The 23,175-nt window shown below is 33.2% G+C and overlaps 3 protein-coding genes and 1 long non-coding RNA gene across 4 annotated transcripts; 1 reads left to right on the forward strand and 3 right to left on the reverse strand.

The window, feature by feature from the left end:
* Positions 1-1,298: 1,298 nt before the first annotated feature.
* Positions 1,299-2,358, reverse strand: LOC123660122. Its single transcript, XM_045595224.1, has 3 exons — positions 2,124-2,358; positions 1,941-2,010; positions 1,299-1,559 (listed from the first exon to the last, which is right to left on the reverse strand). The coding sequence occupies exons 1-3, from the start codon at positions 2,204-2,206 to the stop codon at positions 1,398-1,400; spliced, it is 315 nt and encodes a 104-aa protein (XP_045451180.1). The 5' UTR covers positions 2,207-2,358; the 3' UTR covers positions 1,299-1,397.
* A 146-nt stretch (positions 2,359-2,504) lies between these two features.
* On the forward strand, positions 2,505-4,189 carry LOC123660707 (DNA-binding protein RFXANK-like). Its single transcript, XM_045595756.1, has 5 exons — positions 2,505-2,793; positions 2,900-3,092; positions 3,406-3,535; positions 3,713-3,860; positions 3,945-4,189. Exons 1-5 carry the CDS (start codon positions 2,562-2,564, stop codon positions 3,992-3,994), a joined length of 753 nt encoding a protein of 250 aa, XP_045451712.1. The 5' UTR covers positions 2,505-2,561; the 3' UTR covers positions 3,995-4,189.
* LOC123660708 (2-hydroxyacyl-CoA lyase 1) lies at positions 4,083-20,322 on the reverse strand. Its single transcript, XM_045595757.1, has 11 exons — positions 19,774-20,322; positions 19,404-19,545; positions 17,268-17,425; positions 12,993-13,139; positions 12,098-12,320; positions 9,609-9,769; positions 8,663-8,848; positions 8,238-8,423; positions 7,231-7,333; positions 5,527-5,659; positions 4,083-4,650 (listed from the first exon to the last, which is right to left on the reverse strand). The coding sequence occupies exons 1-11, from the start codon at positions 19,900-19,902 to the stop codon at positions 4,431-4,433; spliced, it is 1,788 nt and encodes a 595-aa protein (XP_045451713.1). The 5' UTR covers positions 19,903-20,322; the 3' UTR covers positions 4,083-4,430.
* Positions 20,323-21,912: 1,590 nt separating this feature from the next.
* Positions 21,913-22,353, reverse strand: LOC123660686. Its single transcript, XR_006744232.1, has 2 exons — positions 22,323-22,353; positions 21,913-22,131 (listed from the first exon to the last, which is right to left on the reverse strand). It is a non-coding gene; the product is annotated as an uncharacterized LOC123660686 (long non-coding RNA).
* Positions 22,354-23,175: the final 822 nt, after the last annotated feature.

Raw genomic sequence — 23,175 nt, forward strand, 5'->3', positions numbered from 1 at the left:
ATTCTTTTTCTCTCTCTCTCTCATAGCCAGTTACATTTCGTACCTATATATAAGACACAGTGCAGGCCTATTGCTAAAGAATTTTTACTTCAGTCGTAAGCACACCCGTTTTTTAGTTTTATTCCTAACATATAACACACACTTTTTTAGTAAATCATTTATCGTGAAAAATTCTTAAATTCGTAAAATGTGTACTAGTGTTTATTTACTTTATTATTTAGGGATATTTACTGTTTAAAAGTTTGTATAGTTTTTAAATGTAATCAAATATGTGCCTGACATTAGAAACATGTTAATTACTTAATTAGTTCACAATAACACTAATCATGTAATTTTTTTATCGTATGTTGAACATTTTAAGATATTAAATAAACTGAATGTGATGTAATATTACTTTTTTAATATATTTAAATAAAAAGTTGTAAGCCATAGTTATTTTATTAAGCACAATAAGTACATTTTAGTAATACTAATTATATTTACCATATAATAATTACCCACCAAAATGATTCATCAATGTAAAACAAAAAAAAAAGATTGAAAACTAAACCATCAATGTTTACTTTTCATACTAATATTCAAGAATTTCACAATTAAATTGACATCATGTACTCAACCGTTTGCTATTATTTAATGTTTTATATTTACTATTTAGGGATAGTATTATTTAGGCCGGGCATAGTAGGAAACGTCTTACTCAAAATTTGGAGTGGTCCAACTGGAGGAGTACTTAAATCTTACAGAAGTCCACAGTCATATAATACTGCTTTCAAATATTGTTGTGTTCATGTGGTAAGTGAGATAAGATGAGTTTAAACTAAGATTATGGTACAGTACAGTACTTTACCTCGACGTTGAAATCTATTTTACAAAGACTCTTCAATGTAGCCATCAATCAGCCTATTATCTTTGGGATAACAATAAGCAGACATATTTAAGACCTTCATAAGAAGCTATAACAAACTATAAAAAATTGCAGTGGATGAATAAAAAGACATGTTCCTTTTTACTTGATCTTTAAAAATATGTATCAGGTAATTCGGAAGCATTTGATAAGGTACACACATTTTGTGTTTGTCTGATTTGCACTTGTGTGAGCTTGTGTGTGAGACACAACTCACCCTGAACCAAAAATTTGTATTGGTAAAACTTTTAGCAAATACAAATTATCTACCAAAGTTAAACGTTTTTTGTTTACCTCACAAACATAAATAGAACTAGTGAAAAATAGTAGAATGTTCTTTAAAAGGTAGTACTTTTTGGTGACAGACTAAAGCAAAAACTTTAATAAAACAAGATTCATAATGAAAACAAATCTTTTACTATCTTAAAATCTACTTAAAAAATGTAAAATTTATACATATAACCATACAATTTATTAGATTTTTAGTTAATAATTACTGAGACTCATCCATATTATCCCTAAAACTATCATGTTGTTGGTAAGACATATTTGGATTTGTGTGTTGACTCAAATCTAACTGCAGATGTTCTACCGGAGGTAAGTTTTCTATATCTAATTGCTGTATACTTGCAAGATTAGCTATTGTAGCAACATTCTGAAAACAATAGATTAAAATTAGTTTGCTACTTTCAGCCAATCATGCTTTACTTATTTAAAAAAAATAACAGTCACTAATAAACTATTTAACAAAGAGAACACATTCTTGTAGCTATTTTAGGTTTACATTTTGATATCCATAAATTTAAACCGTTATTAAAACTGAAAATCCTTACAAGATTATGAAAAAATTTCAACTTTCTGCACTTGCATAGTGGTAGAAGAGAACATCGTCACATTAAACCATTTTAAACTTAATCCTATAGTATCGGAAAGTCGTGTCACGAATATGTCTTATTTTGTAGATTAGCCAAGAATTGTGCCCTTTGCCAATAATAAGTAATACTTTTAGCTACATTTCTATTAAATGGGTGCTTACTTGTTTGATATTTACTTCAAAGTCACTGCCTGGATTAGTGAAATTTTTAATTTTTTGGACTTCTAATGATCTGTAAAAATATAATATGATATGACAACTATTTTTTATAGCTGATTTAAATTACTACAAATTATCTAGCAAAATTATTTGCTTTCGGTATAAATAAATAATATTAAAGTTTACATTAGCCTCAAAAGTTGATTTGCCGTTATTAGTTCATTTTGTAAATCTAGTTGTAACTGCTGAACATTTCCGGCTGTTGACATGGTCGTAAAAATTAAACAAAATAGAATTAAACAATAATCACGTTTTTTATAGTTTCTAATATTTAAATTTCAGTTACTAAAATACTAACTTTCAAATTGAAATCAAACAAGAAACAAATCATTTGTCACAAATACAGATAGTCACTATGCAATTATGCATGGTAATCTCAAATCGATAATAAATCGATTTTTTAAATCGATATGTTGTACTGACTCGATTCAGTGAATCGATATTTCACCCTTGAAATAGTTGGACCACCGCGTATAAATCTTATAATTTTATTATCTCTGGTTTCCTGTTAAAACGTAAATTGTTGTCAATGTCAGTTGTCAATTTTCTTTGTCAGAGGTGAAAATGGAGGAAGGTATATCTGTGAAAAACGAAGGAAAGAGTATTGATATTAAACAAGAAAACGAGGAAAATGTTGACAACTTCAAATATGACTTTGAATCTGCAAGTCAAGATAGCAGCAAGAGTGGAAGTGGAGGATACCAACGATGGGCGCCTAATTTAAACGGAGTCAGAAAGAGTGCATTTACACCTTATAAGTCTGTTCAGTGCACGGCGTTGACCAATTTACAAAGAGGTGATCCTTTTTTATAGCAAACTAATGTTAGATACATTAAGTATTCTATCGATTATCCTTTGTGAGGACTCGAATAGTTTTAAAGAGTTCAAGGTCGCATTTTTAGGTAATACGCAGGCGCCAGTCCCCGAATTGCCCCAGCCCGACTGTAGCTTTCACGCAAAGGCTGGTCGCGGAGAAGTTACTCGTGAGGACGTGAAACTGGAGCAGTATGTCGATATTACGGACGAACACGGTCTCACGGCGCTGCACTGGGCAGCAAGTTATGGACAGTTAAACAGCTGCCAGGACCTTGTTTGGTGAGAGTGGCATTTCATTGTTTGTTGAATACTAGGTCGTGAGGGTGTTGGTATGATAAGGCAATGTTATAAATAATATATAACTGTAAATTTAATATTAATTAAAAAAAAAATCACCTTAATCATACTCAATTTTTTTTTTTAAATTAATTGTTGAGGAGTATTCCTTTGTTTCATATCAGTAATTTAACTGATTTGAAACAAAGGAACACTTCAAAATGTTTAAAAAATTTTTTTATTACTTTTTAAATAGCAACATGTAAATAAAGATATTAATGTGCAAAACAAATACAAATATGTTATAACATTTAAGGAGTGGTGCCAATGTTAATGTAAGAGGTCCTGAAGGTGAAACTGCACTCCATCTTGCTGCTGCAGGAGGGCACCACGAGGTTGTGAAATTTCTTTTAAATGAAGGAGCTGATGCTGATATTCAGGATGATGTAAGAATAGCTCTAATTTGTTCTGATAAAGTTAATACCTTTCAAATTTAAGTTAGTGTTTTGAGAATATAAAACAATTTTATATTTTTTTCTCTGATAGCAATGAAAGTACTAATAGAAAACGGACTATATTTAAATTGATATCATTGTATTGTGCTATTATGGCTTACTTTTCAGTCCGGTAGTACTGCATTAATGTACGCAGCAGCTGCAGATTTTCCCTACACTTGCAATGAGCTCCTTATTAGAGGAGCCGATTTAACACTCACTAATGACTATGATCAAGATGCCTACACTCTGACCACAACCAATAATTGCAAACTGGGTAAATTTTTTGACGAATGTGTAATTTTGGTTTATCATATTTAATTCTATTTTATTTTTTGTTAACTATATTAATATTTTACAGCTCAAACTGTGATAGAAAACTTTTTGATTGGCTGCCTCAGCAAGATGTGAAGTATTTTACCCATTCATGTTCAGTTGCCTCGGACAACCAACACAATGGATTCATTTGCATACAGCAATTAAAATGAAAATACAGGGATTTAGTTTATAATATAAAATGTATTTAATATATATTTTAAGTTCAACTTATACAAAACGTGATGTGATGTGACTCAATAGACAGACAATATATGAATTAAACCTTAATTGTTGTTATTTATTCCCCTTTACCTTAACATATACATATATCATATTTAATATGATTTTAACATTGTGTATAAACTTCGAAAATATACTTTGTATAAACCTTAACTTCTAAATCTCAACAATTGTATATTTATTCCATCATATTAACATGACCCAAAATAATTAAAAGCCATTTTTGTTTTCAATGTATTGGTAATGTATAAACATTTTCCAATAACGAATGCCTGATTTTTAAAAAGAATTAAAGTTTAGATTCCGTTAGCCAGTTGAAAGTTTGAGGTTTTCTGCTAGCCTGTGGACTTATTAGAATATTTATGATACTAGGTCTATCGGTCACTGCAATGGCAGCCTTCACTGCACTTTCAATCTCTTCCACAGTGCGACAGATATGACCGGAGACACCAAACATTTCCATCATTTTTTCATACCTTACTTCACTTGATAAGGCAGTTGGTGGTGTACTGAAATTAATAAATTAAATATTAAAAATCGAATAGTTAATTATTAGATTTCGAAAAGTAAAAAAATAAAAATGAATGTTTATTTATATACAGAGACAAAATAATATTACTGATACATTTTATAAATCACATAAAGGGTTTTTGTACATTAGATAATATTTACTTTGACATCCCTCTGGTGTAGTAGTGCTTTCACTGTGTGGGCGCTCACACATAGGTGATTGACAAAGGTTGTCTGTCCTCGTGGGTCTCGCCATCGTGCCTTGGAGAGTACGTTAAGCAGTTGGTCCCAGTTGTTATTATAAACACTTGATAGCAATCGTTACTCATAGTTGGGAATATATCCATCAAACCGCAGTGGAGCAGTATGGTGGAGTAAGCTCAGACACTTCTCCTACATGGAGAAAGAAGCCTATGCCCAGCAACAGGAGGTCACGGGCTGAATCAATCAATTACATCTTGGAAAATTTGTTCGTTAATGCCTAAATCTTTATGTCAACTATTGCACATATCATGCCTAGTTTGCAGAAATATTTTTTTTTAGATATTATTGTCCTTGTTGACCTTTGAACCAAGCAAACTGCTGATGGACCTGAGGTCGTAATTTTTATCACGAAAATGAAGCAAAATTGTTTTGGTCTCTATATTTGTTGGAAGAAGGTTGTAGGATACAATAATATGATAGGAATCTCTGTATTAAAATTACTAACCTATCAGATAATAATTTAACCAAAAATAGAGTACATCAAGAAAAAAAAGTGTATTGTCAATGCTTAAATAGTTTTAATATATAAATAATAATTTTCAATGTGTGTGTAAGATATTGCCTTAAAAAAATTATGTGTAAGATATTGCCTTAAAAAAATTATAACTCACCACTGCGCCACATCCCCACCGGACTGAATATCTTTCATAGTTTCTTTGTCAAATCCACTGTAGATTCCATTGTTATTCACAATAATTATGATCACTGGCAATTTGTATCGGAACATAGTCTCGATTTCCATTCCTGAGTTAAAAGAAAAATATTAATAAAAATAAATATAACTGTATATTAGATATAGAGAAGAGATCATAAGTAGTGTATGGAAGTCACAATAACTCCATGTTCACTGTGGTAGGACACAGCAGGAAATTTCACAGCAGAATATTAATATGTATATAAGCTATTTCAATAGTGTATAGTTTGTTATAGCACTAGCTTTTATCGCGGCTTCGCCCGCGAATGTCTAAATTTTAACAATATCTAGACATTTTTAGATATCATAAACCATATGATTTCTAGAGAATCAGTTTAAAAATAATACCAAAAAATTATGTGGTGTCATGGGACACCCGGTAGGAACGAAGTTCCTTGGGATAGTATAGAAGAAACTCAATTTGAAAAAAAAAATGTTGAATTTTATATATTTTCTAGTTCGTGATTTTTTTTTAATTTTGTTGATTGGTTTTTATTAAGTACATAAAAGTATTAAGGAAATTTAGTATTTTAGAACATAAAAAATACCGTAAAATAAAATAAATCAAACAAAATAATAATAATAATAATTCAAACTATTAAGTGAAATAAAAAAAAAAACGTGTCTTTATTTATTTTTGTCAACAGTATAAAATTATATAAATAATTTAAAGAAGTTTATTTTTTAGTAATATTTTAGTTTTACAAACGTCATATTATACAGTCGTGTGACTGATATTACGTCACTTCCGTTATATATTTTTCTTACGGTTTTAGTATCACATTTTTTTTTCAGTTCGGGCGCCCAGCCAAATGTGAAGCCAGCCGTAAGGAACTTTGTTCCAAAAAGTTTAATATAAAATATTAAAATTTTTAATCAAAAATCAAAATCAAAAACATCATGAGCACTTTCGAATCGTCATTTTACAAATTAAAACTTTAAAAATGATTATTATTTTTATAAAAGTAAAGCTACCACCGATTCGGAATGTAGATTCTGCAGAGAATAATCAGCAAGAAACTCCGCAGTTCATCATCATTTCAGCCTAATATAGTCCACTGCTGGACATAGGTCTCCACAAGTTGGTGCCAAAAATGGCGTGAACTCATGTGTTTTGCCCATAGTCACCACGCTGGGCAGGCGGGTTGGTGACCGCAGGGCTGACTTTGTCTTACCGAAGACGCTGCTGGCCGTCTTCGACCTGTGTATTTCAAAGCCAGCAGTTGGATGGTTATCCCGCCATCGGTCGGCTTTTTAAGTTCCAAGGTGATAGTGGAACTGTGTTATCCCTTAGTCGCCACTTACAACACCCACGGGAAGAGAACTCCGCAGTTAACTCTTTTGAAAAATAATAAATAAACTGTGTTTTAGTACAAACTTTGTAATATCTTGCATGAAATACTGCATCACTAAATCCACACATCTTTATCAACTATGTAATCCTGCACCGAATAATACGCTTTATCTATTAGTTTTTTTTTTTTAATTAAGACAATTCCAAAATTGTTTGTGGGATTTTATTATACATGCGAATACCATAACTCAGAAAGAGTTGAGCCGTGAAAGTGGAACAAACAAACTCACTTTCACATTTATAATATTAATATGGATTGTAAAATACCTGAGAAACCAAATGCTGAATCTCCCTCGACACAAATAACTCTCTTTTCAGGCGCGTAATCGCGACACCACATCGCAGCTGCAACTGCAAAACCAGGGCCCACCTGAAAATACGGGAAATTTGTAGAACTGTTCAAATCGAAATTTTTTTAAAAAATGATATGGAAATGTTCATTAATCCTTCACTTCAAATGTTCTGAAATTATTAAAACAAGTCGGTTTCTATATAAAAAATAAAGATTCCTTTTGTTCTTGAACTTCAGTCTTTGAACTGAACTGTATGCGAAATTTGAAAAGTAATTGCAAAACACATGGTTTTCTTTTTAAATTGTAGAACCTGTATTATAAGTATCCCGCTAAAAGCTTCATTATAAAAGGCTGGTGTTACTCAAATTATCCACAGCATACGCAGGAAGCAAGTAAAAAAATACAATTAATAGTGATAGGGATTTTTACGGATATTTTTGTTTATAATTGTTTCTTTAAAAAAAGTTATGCAAAACTATAAAAACTAGTTACAACTTAGTAAAAATTGCAAAAGTATTAAAACACAAAAGTCTCCTAAAGTTATTACTTCATCATTCATATAATTAACGACGCGTTGGAGCAACGATCACAGCACTGGGCTTGTGGCTGAGCTGGCGGTTGCGGGTTCGATCCCCGCACATGACAAACATTTGTAAACATTTTGTCTCCCCACCGTGCCTCGACAAGTTAAGCTGTCGGTCCCGGTTGTTATCATGTACACCTGATATCCTGATATCCGCCAACCCGCATTGGAGCACCGTGGTGGATTAAGCTCTGATCCTTCTCCCACATGGGGAAAGAGGCCTATGCCCAGCAGTAGGATATTACAGGCTGAAGCTTAAGCGTATATTAACAATATATTATAAATATTTTTTTAAAATCTGAACATTCCAATAAAATTAAATCAGTAGATTTAAGTTTTCGATTAAAATGATTCCTTATTCAGCAAGTAATATTCCTATAAATATTTTTTTTACTTACACCCATAGTTCCGAAAGTTCCAGCATCAAGTCTATGCCTCGGTTTGTTATTTAGAAGCAGACCTCTGCCTATATCCATAGTATTAGCACCTTCGCTCACTATAATAGAATCTTTAGGAATATTTGCTTGTACAGTCTTGAATACTGCATAGTAATTTAAGGGAACGGATTTGTCATTGGATTGTGCCTGAAAGAATCATTTTATTAATCAATTAAAAAAAGGCCTCGATGATTTATTTTGTAATGATTTCAAAAAATAGGATTTTGATTTAATTGCAACGAATTTTAAGTTTTTATAATTATTTGAATGTTATAAAAAACTGTACTAGACTAACAGAATTACTTATTGAAATATCGCAAAGAAATTTTAATTATCAGAAATATGCTTTATTATTATTATGGAATTTATTATGATTTTGAAGTTACCTCCACAAATGCCGTATTTTTCTTTTGGTTTTCATTTAAAATTTGCCACCACTTGCTTGAGGAATCTAAAGAAAACTTTTTCTGAGCCAATTTTTCATTTAGTGCCTCTACGAAAGGTTTTATGTCAGAGTGTACTGCTACTTCAGATTTTATGCTGTTGTGGAACTCTTCTGGGGATATATCGACCTGTAACCATACGATGGCATTCAAATTTGGTAGCTGAAAAATGGGCAGGACAAGGTTTGTCGGGTTCGCTAGTGTGGGGCCATTGATTAATCACGTGAGGCGCGAAAGTAAGGTGGGGGGTCGAGGAAAAACATCACAAAATATCACAAGGTATACAAATATCACACAAAAAATATCGAAAATATCACAAGGTATACAAATATCACACAAAAAATATCGAAATATAGCTATATTTAGATATCACATGCATTTATTTTTCGTTGAACGCACGATTTCTTAACCAAAAAAACAACAAACACCCTGAAACATTGATGCCTGTCTAGAAATTTGTATAACGATAAATATTTTTCCAAAATAACACAAAATCTACCTTTATTTTAAATAAAAAAAACTATGAAAATTTCAATTTACTTTGCACAACAAATACTCATGATTTTTAGGTATGGGGGAAGGGGTAGTCTGAACCTCATAAAGCTGTTCAAAAACACCACGTGAAAAAACAAAACAAAAAAACGTGGGCATCTCGAAAGAGCCGACAGAAGCAATAACTTAAACTAATCTAAGTAGAACCGTGGGTTAGAGTGGGAGGAGGAAGCCAGACAGAGTGGCGCCGCAACGCAGTACGCGACGGAGCGGTTTACCGTCCTATGGGGAAGAGTGATCAGTTGAGGCGCGCGCCCAGCAGCAGCAGCGCGTCCGCCCGCAGCAGCGCCTGCGTGCGCGCCGCCGACAGTAACAGTAATCAGTTGGAGAAGGCCACCTGCACGACGCGGACGCCGGGCGCGAACCGCGGCGCCTGCCCGAAGTGCAGCATCCAGTTGAGGCGCGCGCCCAGCAGCAGCAGCGCGTCCGCCCGCAGCAGCGCCTGCGTGCGCGCCGCCGACACGCACGCGGGCGACGCGTCCGGGACCACGCCCTTACCTGCAATTTCATTACCGGTCTTACTACATGTGCCGTGCGATTTTTTTTTTAATGCGCACTGTCGCTATTTACATTGCGATTTTTTTTTTATGTCACCAGGTCGGCAAACAAGCGTACGGCTCACCTGATGGTAAGCGATTACCGTAGCTTATAGACACTTGCAACACCAGAAGCATCGCAAGCGCGTTGTCGACCCAATCCCCAACCCCCCCAGGAGCTCTGGTCACCTTACTCAGCAACAGGAACACAATACTGCTTGAAAACAGTATTATTTTGCTGTGATCTTCTGTAAGGTCGAGGTACTACCCCTCCATATTTTGAGCAGGAAATTCCTGCTGTGCCCTACCTCAGTTAAAGTCTATATCATAATTTGATTCTGCTTCTGTCTTATATTTTTTTATTTAATTCATCACTTATCACCATCATCATAACTTCAGCCTATCGCAGTCCACTGCTGAACATAAGCCTCCACAAGTTCGCACCAGACATTATGGCATATGAGGATCACTCCTCATACTTTTTAATCGTGTAGTAACATTGACCTATCCTAGGAGTGACGTTGCATCGTACTGGATTTCTTGTGAGAATAATATTAACATAGTTTTAAATATTACGGTAATCGTTCTTGAAGAGAAAACTCCAGTCGCGTGTCTGAGTCAGGTTCATCAAAAAAAAAAGCTATTGTTTTATTATATTAGTACTGATAACAATTTTGATCATTAATTAATAATAAATTTTATAGCTACACCTAAATATATACAGGGTGTCCCAGATCTCAACGTCAAGCCGAAACGGGGTGATAGAATTGATTGTAATAATCATGAGAAAAATTAGAATAAAACTACCGCGTGCAGTTTGAAAATTACGGGCATTTAAGAAAAACTTAGAAATTTGGTCAAACTGTAACCATTTTTGGGTTATTGTGGTTAATTTTTATTATTTTTGTTCATTTAAACTTTGAAACTGTAACCTTAAATAACATTTCTAGAACCATAGTTAAAAATAATGGCACAATTGCCCCAAGTTTTATAGAATTAAGACTATTTGTTGAGCTATGAATTTAAAATTTTCAAAATTGACGACTGAGAGGCCTTCTTTAAAAAAAATAATGCCTTTGGCAAGTGCCATTAAAAGTTTGCGCATTTATTTAGGATTGTAAAATGGTACAATACTTGTTAGTTTCATACTAAAAAAGAAAAAAAAAAACGAGTAAAAAATAAAAACCTCAAGTAACCCGATTTTTGCTAACCCACTTTACTCAGTTCAAATGTTTTTTATTCGCACAAGCTCTTGGTAGTTTCTTAATTTTAGACACAACTTACAGATATTTTTATTAGCATAGACTAGCTGCCCGGACAGACTTCGTTCTGTTAAAAGTTAATAGTAATTTTTTTTTAAGTATTAAAACCTTCCGTGGGCCTTTAGGAACATACAAAAAATAAATTAGCTGACTTGGTCGAGCCATTCTTAAGTTATGCGCTTAACAACATTCATTTTTATTTATATAGATAGATTATAGAGGTATATAAAATTTTACTGTGAAAACTGTATGAAAATTATATTTAAAAAAAAAATCTCCACTCTATTACTAATAATTGTGTTTGCTCGCAAACGAAAAAAAAACCGACTTCAATTACATCGACCAGTAATACAACGTAGATCGACGAAAAAATAGTCAAGCAACTACGCGTTATTAAAGATTACTCAAAAAGTAAATATCAGATCTCAATAAAATTTATATGTGACCACATGATAAACATCAGCTTTCGATTAAATTAAAAATTATCAAAATCGGTACACCCAGTAAAAAGTTATTACGGATTTTCGAGAGTTTCCCTCGATTCTTCTGGGATCCCATCATCAGATCCTAGTTTTCTTATCACGGTACTAAACTAGGGATATCCCCTTTCCAACAAAAAAATAATTATCAAAATCGGTACATCCAGTAGAAAGTTATGCGGTATAATACAACGTAGGTCGACGAAAAAAGCGTCAAGTAAAAACACATTATTAGATATAACTCGAAAAGTAGTTGTTAGATCTCAAATAAATTTAAATGGGACCAATTGGCACACACCACCTATCGATTAAAACAAAATTTGTCGAAATCGGTCCACACGGGCAAAAGTTCTGATGTAACATACATAAAAAAAAAAAAAAAAAAAAAAAAAAAAAAAAAACAGTCGAATTGAGAACCTCCTCCTTTTTTGGAAGTCGGTTAACAAAGAGACAAAATTAGTTCTTTCTTATAGACATGTATTAATAAATAGGCTTATCATATTTTTATGCCCAATACAAAATTTACAAAATATGGTAATTTTGACTTACCCATAGGTGTAGGCAAAAAGGGAATTTTTGTGTTCTCAACTAGTTTGCACAATACTTTCTCAGCTTTTCCATATGCAGCGCCCTTTCCCACTATAATGAGTGGTCGTTCAGCTTTAGACAGTAGGTCTGCCGCTTGCTCTACAAGTAAAGGATCAGGGTGAGCCAATCTCACTGGCTCAGGTGAATAGTAGTCAAGCGGTACTTTGTCCTCATCTACTTCGGCCTGTGATAAATAGAACACATTATAAATGTTTGATACTAATGATAGAGATATCATCCTCGTTTATAATATACATACTCCTATGCTTTAAAATATAATTATAGGAATATTAACTGTATGCCAAGTAAATGATCTCTTCCAGGGGCCAGCTTTGTATTACTTTCTATATCACAAAACTGGTGCGCTACGTTACAGCGTTTTTTTTTTTTGTTTTTTTTATTTATTCCATGTACAGCGTTGTGCTTTTATAGATATACCATTTACTCTTTAAATTCAATCATTATAGAGAAATAAATATATTTCATTAATTTAACTCTGTCAACTCAATATTTTGCAATAGAAACCATGACTACAGCAAACCTCTACCAAAAAGCTAAAGAAACTTCGTTTCGACCAGGGGTTCATAGACCCCTCACCCGTTTTTTTTTTAGATTTATTGCTAGCGCAATGAAGTTATAGAAACACGTACTGCTTAGAATATTTCCGCCATTTCACAATGACAAAACATGTTTACACAGACACACACACTCACACACACAAATACACAAAGATATTTTAAGTATGTATCCCTCCTCTTTTACCTCCTTCTTTATGTTAAGATACCTTTGACTAATAGTAGAACAAAATAATTTTTTAAATAATTTTTCTATTTAAAAAAGAATTAATATTTTTTACCGTAAGCAAAGTAGCAGGCATATCCAGATAAGCTACACCAGGTCTGCCAACAGAGGCGTAGCGAACGGCCTTTTCTACGTGTAGTGGTATGAGGCGAGCTGACGGAGGTCGGGCCGCATACTTGCAGTACATGCGACTGGCTTCCACCTGGTGAACAGAAAGTATTTTATAGTATACACAAAACATAATAATTTTACTCTTTATTATATACCGTTAAAACGTCGTGTGCATATCAATCTACAATATATCTTGTAATATAAATATAGGTATATATAAATATACAAATCCAGTATAAACGAGCAAAGTGCGAGGAATATTACGACAGATAGAAATACAGTATTGAATTATAGTTCGCGTCATGTAAAAAGAACGCTGAAAGAAACTGGAGGGGGTGCGTTTGCGCATGGGTATACTCGCGCACAAAAGTACTACTGTTTTATTATTTAATTAGGCTTTCACTCGCGGCTTCGTATAATGGTTATTGGTAGGTACATTAAAAAATACTAGAAATAACAGTTCGAATAATTCGGACTAAATAAGTATAATAATTATCACTTTACAAAATTACAATTTTTTTTAAACAAAAGCAATAACAAATTTTTTAGTTATTGAAATGTCGTATTCAAAAATATTAATTATCTGTACTCTCGATATTCGTATCTTAATAATTTTTATGTGTTTAAAATGATAAATTGATATTTTTTTTTAGTGAAATAAATAGTAAATGGAGTTTTACGCGTGTCCGTATGTTAATGTGTTGTGAAAGTGAGTGATAAATGCGGAAAAAATGTGAATTACGATTGACAGTGGTTTGTTTACCAAATAAGACTGTTCCAAAATATGGACAGTAGGAAAAAGTTTTTTCAAGAGTTGGCAACACTGTAAATCGCCTTTGCGCATTTTGACAACCAGCGTTCTTTTTAAATGACGCGAATTATATATTATAAATAATTTTTCTCACTAGTAAAACTATTTCGTAATTTAAAACTTTTGTGCGCGATAATATTTTGAGTCGACGTCGAACTGTCTAACCAATAGCACACCGGCAAGCATGCGACACGTGATAAACACTCCCGTCCCCTACCCCATACCACCAAATAGACCGATAAATCGCTTCTGCGCAGCTTCAAGGCCAGCGTTTTTTTTACATGACGCGAACTATACCTAATTAGGTGTTTAATATTTTGATACTTAAATAATAGTAAGGCTAAGTGTCGGCTGTTGTGAAATAAAATAATTGTATTTGCTCGCAAATGAAAAAAAAAACCGACTTCGATTACATCGACAAGTAATACAACGTAGGTAGACCAAAATATGTCAAGTAAATACGCGTTATCAAATATTACTCAAAAAGTTGTTATCAGGTCTCGATGAAATTTAAATGTGACTACAAGATAAACATCAATTTTTGATTAAATTAAAAATCATCAAAATCGGTACACCCAGTAAAAAAGTAGGTCGACGAAAAAATAGTAAAGTATAAACGCATTATTAGATATAACTCGAAAAGTTGTTGTTAGTTCTCAAATAAATTTAAGTGGGACCAAATGTGTGTGTCACACCACCTTTCGATTAAAAGAAAAATTGTCGAAACCGGTCCACCCAGTCAAAAGTTCTGAAGTAACATACGTTAAAAAAAACAGTCGAATTGTGAACCTCCTCCTTCTTTGGAAGTCTGTTAAAAAAATGTACCAGCAAAAAGTAGGTAACGAAATATGCTCTGATTGTATCTATATAATTTTATTTTACTACTTACTTATTTGTTGTGTTTGGCTGTTGCGAAAGCAATTGCATAATTATTTGAATAAAGCCCTCGTGACAAATATTTTTATAACCATACAGATGTTTGTAATTTATTAAAATACTAGACGGCTTATCTAATACTTACATAACCCATACCAGAAAGATGACGACAAAAAGAATTATTGCATTAATAAGCAATTAACAAGGTAGATTATTAATTACCTATACCTAGGTAAAAATCAATTTTTCACCTATCAATTTTTACAAGTCACATTCCAATATTTTAATCTTGTTTATCATAAGTAAGTAAGTAAGGAATACTGATATCTCTTGTCTAATCTCGAATTACGTTTGTTGACATTAATAATTAAAGCGATATACTACAGGTGTCCCGCGGTTTCATCTTTCATCAAAATTCAGCTCTATCGAAATTTTTGTTATTAAAAATGTCTAATTTTGATCTAACTACGTCGAACAAATCTGCAGTGGAAGCTTGAATTTGAGCGTTCACCTTGTTTACACTTTCCAAAAATGATTCCACGCAACAACCCGTTTCTCCGTTTCATGTTTTTCTTAATTCAAATGTTTTTTACGCAGTTTCATCGTGTTACAAGCTTTTCAGTATAATCAGCTTCGATTGGTCTCAAGGTTTTAAGGGCTTCGAAGTAACCACCTCTCAAACCCTCACATAAATAAATATCTTATAACATACACACACGGTCGTCTGTTCCTATGCTAAGCAACTTAATGCTTGTGCTACAGCCGACTGTTATAGCTAAATATATATTTTTTATCAATATATATATATATATATATATATATATATATATATATATATATATATATATAATACATATATAAATACACATATTACACCCAAAATCAGGCGGGAATCGAACCCGAAACTCGCGGAACAAAAAGTAGGCCACTGCGCCAACAAGATAGTCGAATGCGTCCTTTTTGCTGATAAACGTGTCAGATTCGCTTTTCCAACGGTTTTCACTACCCGAATTCACTCATTAATTTTTGCCAGCATCGCGTTGAGCTTACAAAAGCATAATTTTCCTGAAGCACCATAATAATTGGCACTTAATTCATTAATGGGCAGAACTAAGCCTAAGATAATAGCGAAAAATGCTGTGCCGAAGTAGGAACTTTCTTCAGCTCTTAATTTCACTCTTGTCTCTCTCTCTCTCTCTCTCTCTCTCTCAGCGCGTCAAAAGAAGTATCGATTAAAAAATGAGTAAAAAATATTGAATTCAAATTGTAACATTGAAACGCTATTGGATTTGGATTGTTTTTGCAATTCATCCTGTCAAAAGTATATTTTACAGAGCTTGTGGTAATTTTTTTGGTTCAGAACAATGTTTGTGTGTAAGTACACTGAACAGAACTGAAATATTGACATTTTGTTGAATTTACGAAACTCTGTTTCTGGCAGTGGCGTAGCTACAAAGGGGCAAGGCGGGGCAGTGCCTCGGGGCCCCCAAGTTCAGGGGGGCTCCTCGGACTCTGACATACGAACTATAAATTGAACTAATGAAAATTTCTCCCACATTCGGAATATAAATAAACCAGATTCCATGAAAGCGATTTAATAATGGTAACTTATCTGAACAATTACAGAGGATTTCCCCCCTCAAGTGTCAAACAAGTCTCGAACATCTTTGTTTGAAACTTGGAGGTAACTGTGTTCCCAGCGTGTTTCAACAGCACGCACTTGATGCAAGGCGGGACCTATGAGAAACACTCGATGGAAAATAAAAAAACATTTTGAAGAATTATCCTCAGAGGCCAGACTTCGTTCTGTCAAAAGTTAATGGTAATTTTTTTAAATATTTTTTCTATTTTTTTTTTCGTTTTAAAACCTTCCATGGGTCTTAAAGAACATACCAAAAAATAAATTAGCCGAATTAGTCGAGCCATTCTCGAGTTATGCGCTTAGAAACATTCAATTTTATTTATATAGATTACTTTTTTTAATAATGTACTAGACACAATAATAAGAATAACTCAGTTAAATGCACGTTTTGCAGTCAGTTTTACTGATTACTACTACTGAAAACGTAGAATTGCTACTGCACTTCGACTTCCTCTCGCCACCTCTCTTGCGTAGTTCACGCTGCCAATAGACAGAATATAATTTTTTTATTAATTCCATAAATTCTGTGATTTTGCCGCCCCTTTGCCAAAAATTGTGTCGATGTGCCGTCCGGGACCATTCCCCTCCCCTCAGCCCGCCACGCACTACGCCACTGGAATAGCTATGTAGTGATTGTACCTTACAACTATTTCAAGCACTCTTTAGCTTCTATTGAAAAAACTTAATTTTGTGTTCAGCTTTCTTAGACCAATTGAAAGATACTGCTCTTCTACATTTAACCAAAACAACTAATGATATAGCTTTGAATAATAATAAAAAAACAGTAGTTAACAAGATAGACTTATAAAAATTAACATTTATCTTAAACTATAATTGTAAAGGTACAAATGGTTATTATGTGCTGCTTAAAAAGAAAACACAATGTATACCTGTGGATATTCTTGGAAACCTCCAATGCCCTCGTGGTCTTCTGGACATGAGCCTGCAATGACCACAAGTGGCCAGCAGTTAACTTGAGCATTGGCCATACCTCCTATACAATGTAGGAGACCAGGGCCTGATACAACGAGACATACTCCTGGTTTGCCTGGAAAACATTATTTTTCATCAGTCATTAGAATACATAATGTATTAAAATTATTTAGATTAATTACATATTATAAAACATATTTATATTTCAAATATATAGAAATACAGTCAGTCAGTCCCGGCTAACGTTGTCCTACTCAGAATAGCAGCTAACAAATTTGATTGCTAAATTATTTACCGACAACAACGCCACCTACTAGGTACGATTTTGTTTTCAAACCATCCATGAACCAATAGAAATGTACACACAAAATTTTAACCAAATCGGTCCAGCCATTTAGGAGAAGTTATGTGACAAACACATGTATAGAAGAATTATGTACATTAAAATTATATACGTACGGCCACGGCCACGGCCGGCCGTGGCCGGCCGCATCACCTCCGCGAGGTCCCTTCCTTTGGCTACGACTAGGGTGTCGTCGGCGTAGCACGATACCCGCACGCTTGCGGGCAGTGTGCCTCGAAGCACCCAGTCGTAACTGACGTTCCACAGGAGCGATCTCAGCACTGACCCCTGTGGAACTCCGCACGAGACGTGACGTCGAATCAGACCGTCGCGCCCCGGCACCAGGACCTCGCGACCCTGGAGATCCCCTTATAGCCCTGTCTCAACCCTCCCCAGTAGTCCACCGAATTCACTACAGGAACACAACACTACTTGGTGCAGTATTGTTTGGCTTTGTTGAAAATTGTTTCAAGTGTTTTTGTTTGAATGTCTGTATATTTTCTTAACTTTTTATATTGAACTAGCTCTTACCCGCGGCTTCGCTCGCATTGATTTTTTTTAGTAAAAAGTATCCTATACTACTTCTAATACCTCCAAGAATATGTGTACAAAGTTTCATGATGACTGGTTAAGTGGTTTTCGGGTGAAAGCTTAACAAACAAACTTACATTCACATTTATAATATTATTAGGGATTAATTAATGTTTCTATTGATGATTCCCTAAGATAAGTTATTTTATTACTAATTTATAAAAATTTACATTATGCATCATCATCATTATCATCATCATTTCAGCCTATCACAGTCCACTGCTGGACATAGGCCTCCACAAGTTCACGCCAAAAATGGTGTGAACTCATGTGTTGCCCATAGTCATCACGCTGGGCAGGCGGGTTGGTGACCGGTGACATTATGCATGTTGGCCTACAATTACAAAGAGAACATAACCAAAAATAAATTGTTTATTTTATTTTATACCTTTAAAAATTGTGGTTTTGATCCTAATTATAATTAATTTATCACTATGTTTTACAATTCACAAAAAAAGATATCTAGACTTATCTTGTTGTAACTCTTTGTTTGAAAGCAATAACCTTAAGTGTAAAATAAAATGTTTCATATAAATGACAAAAATATTAATTACCCCATAAAGTAATACAACTGGAGAAAATTGTGAGGCGCACGCAGTATAACAAAATTTAGAAAAACCAAAGCTAGGTTTAAATCTAACTGGAAACTAATTTTTTGATTTTTTTATTATTGATCCTTTACATTTTGACACTAATTTATTAAGATAGAGTTAATATTTAAATATAATAATTACATATATCAAAATAAAATATAGCCTGTCTTTCAAGTTGAATCCAACTGCTCACAGTGTGCAAATTTGATTAAAATCGGTTAAGTAGTTTAGGAGTCCATCACAGACAAACAACATGGCGTGTAATTTATATATTTTAAGATGTAAAATATTTATACATATTACATATTTATATAATTAGTAGAAAATATATAAATGAGCTTGATGTACTCATACTAATAAGTACCTACATTACAATGTGCACATTAAATTCAAAATATTTTATTTTCCTTTTATCATAATAATATGATACCTATTTTATAAACATTTTTAAGTTAACATTGTTTGATATCTTTTTAAATATTTCAAATATTCTAATATATATTTAGATGGTAGTCCTGAAGATAAAGAATATATACATTAATTATATTTGAGAAATAAATAATTACCTGTTAAGTAGCCAATAGCTTGAGCTGCATAACATGCTGCTTGCTCATTTCTCATACCTACATATTTAATGCCTGCAGCTTGAAATGCAAGTGAAGTCTCTATTACAGGAATACCAACAATGCCAAAGACATATTCAATACCCTGTAATTAATTACGATAAATCATTTTTTTTTGTGAAATAGTTTATTTATTATAAATATACATTGTCTACTTTAAGTTATGATTACTACTTAAAGCTATTCCTCAATTAGTCAAAATCAATCTTATTCCGTTGAGTTAAAGTTTAAGTTAAACGATGCAAAAGTCTGACCCCCCCCCCCCTACCAAAAATGCTGTAGAGAATGTATTAAATACATAACACATACATACCTGTTTTTTTAAGCTTTCGGCCAGTATATTATTCCCATCAATCCCCATAGCTTGATTTAATTTTGGTGATATGTGAAAAGACCTTCGGAATAAAGGTTGAACAAGTCGCGTTAGTTGACCAAACAACATTTCAAATGTTTAAAATTTATAAATATGTATGTGTATGAGTGATAATATTTAATAGTGACACGGACGATTAAAAAACACAAAATGATCAGTCTATCGACAGTTGTGAACTTATTACGAACTATAAAACTGATTATAAAACTCACAGTAAAAAAAATATTTCTTTTTATCTTAAAAACAATAAAGTTATCAGGTAAGTGTGTACAACTGTGCAATTTGTTTTATAATAATCTACCAATGACACCTATTCTGTCAATGGCAGCTATTGGACATTTTCTCAGTATATAAATGTAAGCTATTGTTTTTATCGAGTTGAACTTTGGAATATATTATAAATTCGTCCGTGGCTATCAAGATTCATACAATATCATCATATATTTTGATATTTACATTTTGCATTGTCATTCAGTCTTCTGTCAGCGGAACCATAGACAAATAATACATGATAAACGATGTATGAGACACAGAGATGTCAGATGTACCATTTTTAGTGTCACTGGTACGTGGTGGTATGCAAAAATATCAGGATTGACCGTTGACCGACAGTACAGAATAACCGACAAATTTTAGAGATGCGTATAAAATATATCAAATATTATACGGAGCTGTCAGTTTTTTCACTAGGCTGCAATTTCCGACACAGTTTATACATTAGTGTTAGCAGCGCTGCAGCGGAGCACAGGCGTACCATTTTTTTAGCTAGTTCGGTACAAAAATTTCTGAGTGGCCGTCTAACATCCCTGATGAGACAGTCAATTAATCAGTCAGTCACATTGGGTTTTGTTCTGTAAATAATAGTGTTTGCAATACTTCATTTTCGGTATTATCTCTTTATTCAAAAAATGTACACTAGAGCAGTAGAGCCTAATAACAGTATAGAAAACAAGTAAGATACTATATTTGAACACAATGAAAATTGAACCTGAGGTAATTACCATTTTTTCATGTAAACATTAAATAAATTGACGTTATCAAACAATTTGAAAGCAATACCGAATGATGTATAATATAATAATTATCACATTGATTTACCAGTAAAACTCATGTATTTGTATCTCAATCTCAAATAATATTACTGTCGGTCTATAGTGTCGGAAAAGCAGAGACTGATTATTTTTGTAATTTTCTTACTTGTTTTTCATTTGACATTACAATCCGATAGTGGGACTGGCGATACCGTAGCCTTAAAAAGCGCGGCAATATCAATAAATCGTAGGTTATCTTTCCCATACAGCAACACGGAGGGGAGTAGCCATAGAAAGGCGTCAACTTCGTCCAGAAAATATAGGTGGGTCGGAGTTGGCTTTCATCAAAACGTGTTGGAAAAAAAAAAGAAAAAAAAACAACTCTCACTGTCAAATTGTGAATGTTTTGTGTTGTCTGGAAGAAATGGCTAAATAGCTCGGACTAAGAATTTTTCAAAGGTGGACTTGACAACCGCGTATACTCGAAAGGGACAAAGAAAGAGTACTTAGAAACGCAGGGTTACCAGGTCATCAAAATTTTACCCCATTTTTTACTTTTTAAACACTGACTCATGACGTGGTATATTATATCATCCTAACCTTTCTATTAGGGACACGAAAAAAGTATCGACACTTTGTGATATCGAGTACATTGCCATTCGTTACCGATATTTTTGTACTCGATACTTTGTATTCGATACTTTTACTCAATAAGTAGTTTTTGGCAGTATCGATCGTATGGAAAGTTTTAAATGAGTACTTATTACCCTTTTTTTCTTTGACTGAAATTTGTACGATAATTTGAAGCGACGACCTTTTTTTGGAAGTCGAAGATCAATTCGTCAAGGTTTCAAGTACTTTTGTGTTTGTACTCGATACCTGACGTATCACTACTTTTTTTCGATACTACTAATGAGTACAGTATCGATACTTTGTATTCATTACCGTGTACCTACTATCCATTATCTATTAATTCTATCCTATGCATTATGTAAAATTTTCATTTGTCTCAGGTCATTGGTCGGTTTTCAGCAAATAAAACAATTTGTACAGAAATTACGTTCATTTACTGTCCTTTGAACAAAATAAGTTTCGTGTACATGTTTCTGATATTATCATTGAAACTGAAGATGCATTTATGAATGTCTGAGTTTTGCTATTTGTATTGAAATGTTTAGAACAAATGCGTTTGTTTTTTCCTGGAGTCCAATTTCTTCGACCTGTTGATTTTATCCATGAATCATACAGTACCGTGTCTTTTAGGAATCTGAAACACGAATATAATTTATCATATCATACACTAAATTTTATATATTTACCTTAATCTAATATTTATCTTTTACGTAGAAAATACTGATTATAAACAACAAGCTTCTTATGTTATGAAGGAAAAGAATAAAACCAATATGACTCATATAGAAGCAAATATAGCAATATCCACTTTTTTGTCAAACAGACCTAACAATAGCGCCACCATCTTCGTAAAATTCCAAACGTTTTTTTTTTTTAATAATAGCGCTCCTAAAACAGTAATATGCTATACAAAAACTAATTTTGTTTTTAATGTTCGGTGCAAAAATAGCCAAATCTAAGACTATCAAAACCAATAACAGCAATATCCCAACTAGCCAATCACTGGCAATTCAGTATGACGAAAACGGTTGAACGTAGAAAATACGTGCTCTAATTTTTATGATTTTTCTTAGATTTAAACAAGTTTTGAAGAGATCGAGCTATTATATCGTTACGATGGATTGTTTTCCTGTCCCTGTAAATAATAATTATGCAAGAAAACGTCAGCGAAACCCCGAAACTTGGAAACGGAGTGTCGCTAAAATTCAGAGGTTAATATTATAATTATATTTTATAGAGTAGGTACTTCGTTTATCTTGATGCTTTTTTGGTAACCGATTTTTTTTTTTTTTTTTTGTATATCATCTAGTAATGTTATTAATGTGAAAGTTTGTAAGGAAAAAAAGCACAGTTTAGGTTTCAAGCACAATTAATATAGAACCTTTTTGTATGACTGTAAGTAATATATAGGTACAGTCGCCGGCACAACAACCTACTCCAATCTGTCATACTTCTTTGATCGATTATCAACTTTATTGCAATACAGTCAGGTTCAAGTCCTATTTTGAAAATTTGACACATTGGGGTAGGTAGATGTGTTTACCAACGTACCTATGTTTTTAAATATATTCTTTATATTTAAAAATATATATATCGTTCTTGTTTTAGGTATTTACCAAAGACGTTGCCAAAAAGACCTTTGAGCAAGCATTAAAAAAAATTTGAATGCCTATCAATC

Source organism: Melitaea cinxia, chromosome 15 (assembly GCF_905220565.1).
Source record: "Melitaea cinxia chromosome 15, ilMelCinx1.1, whole genome shotgun sequence".
Taxonomy (NCBI): domain Eukaryota; kingdom Metazoa; phylum Arthropoda; class Insecta; order Lepidoptera; family Nymphalidae; genus Melitaea; species Melitaea cinxia.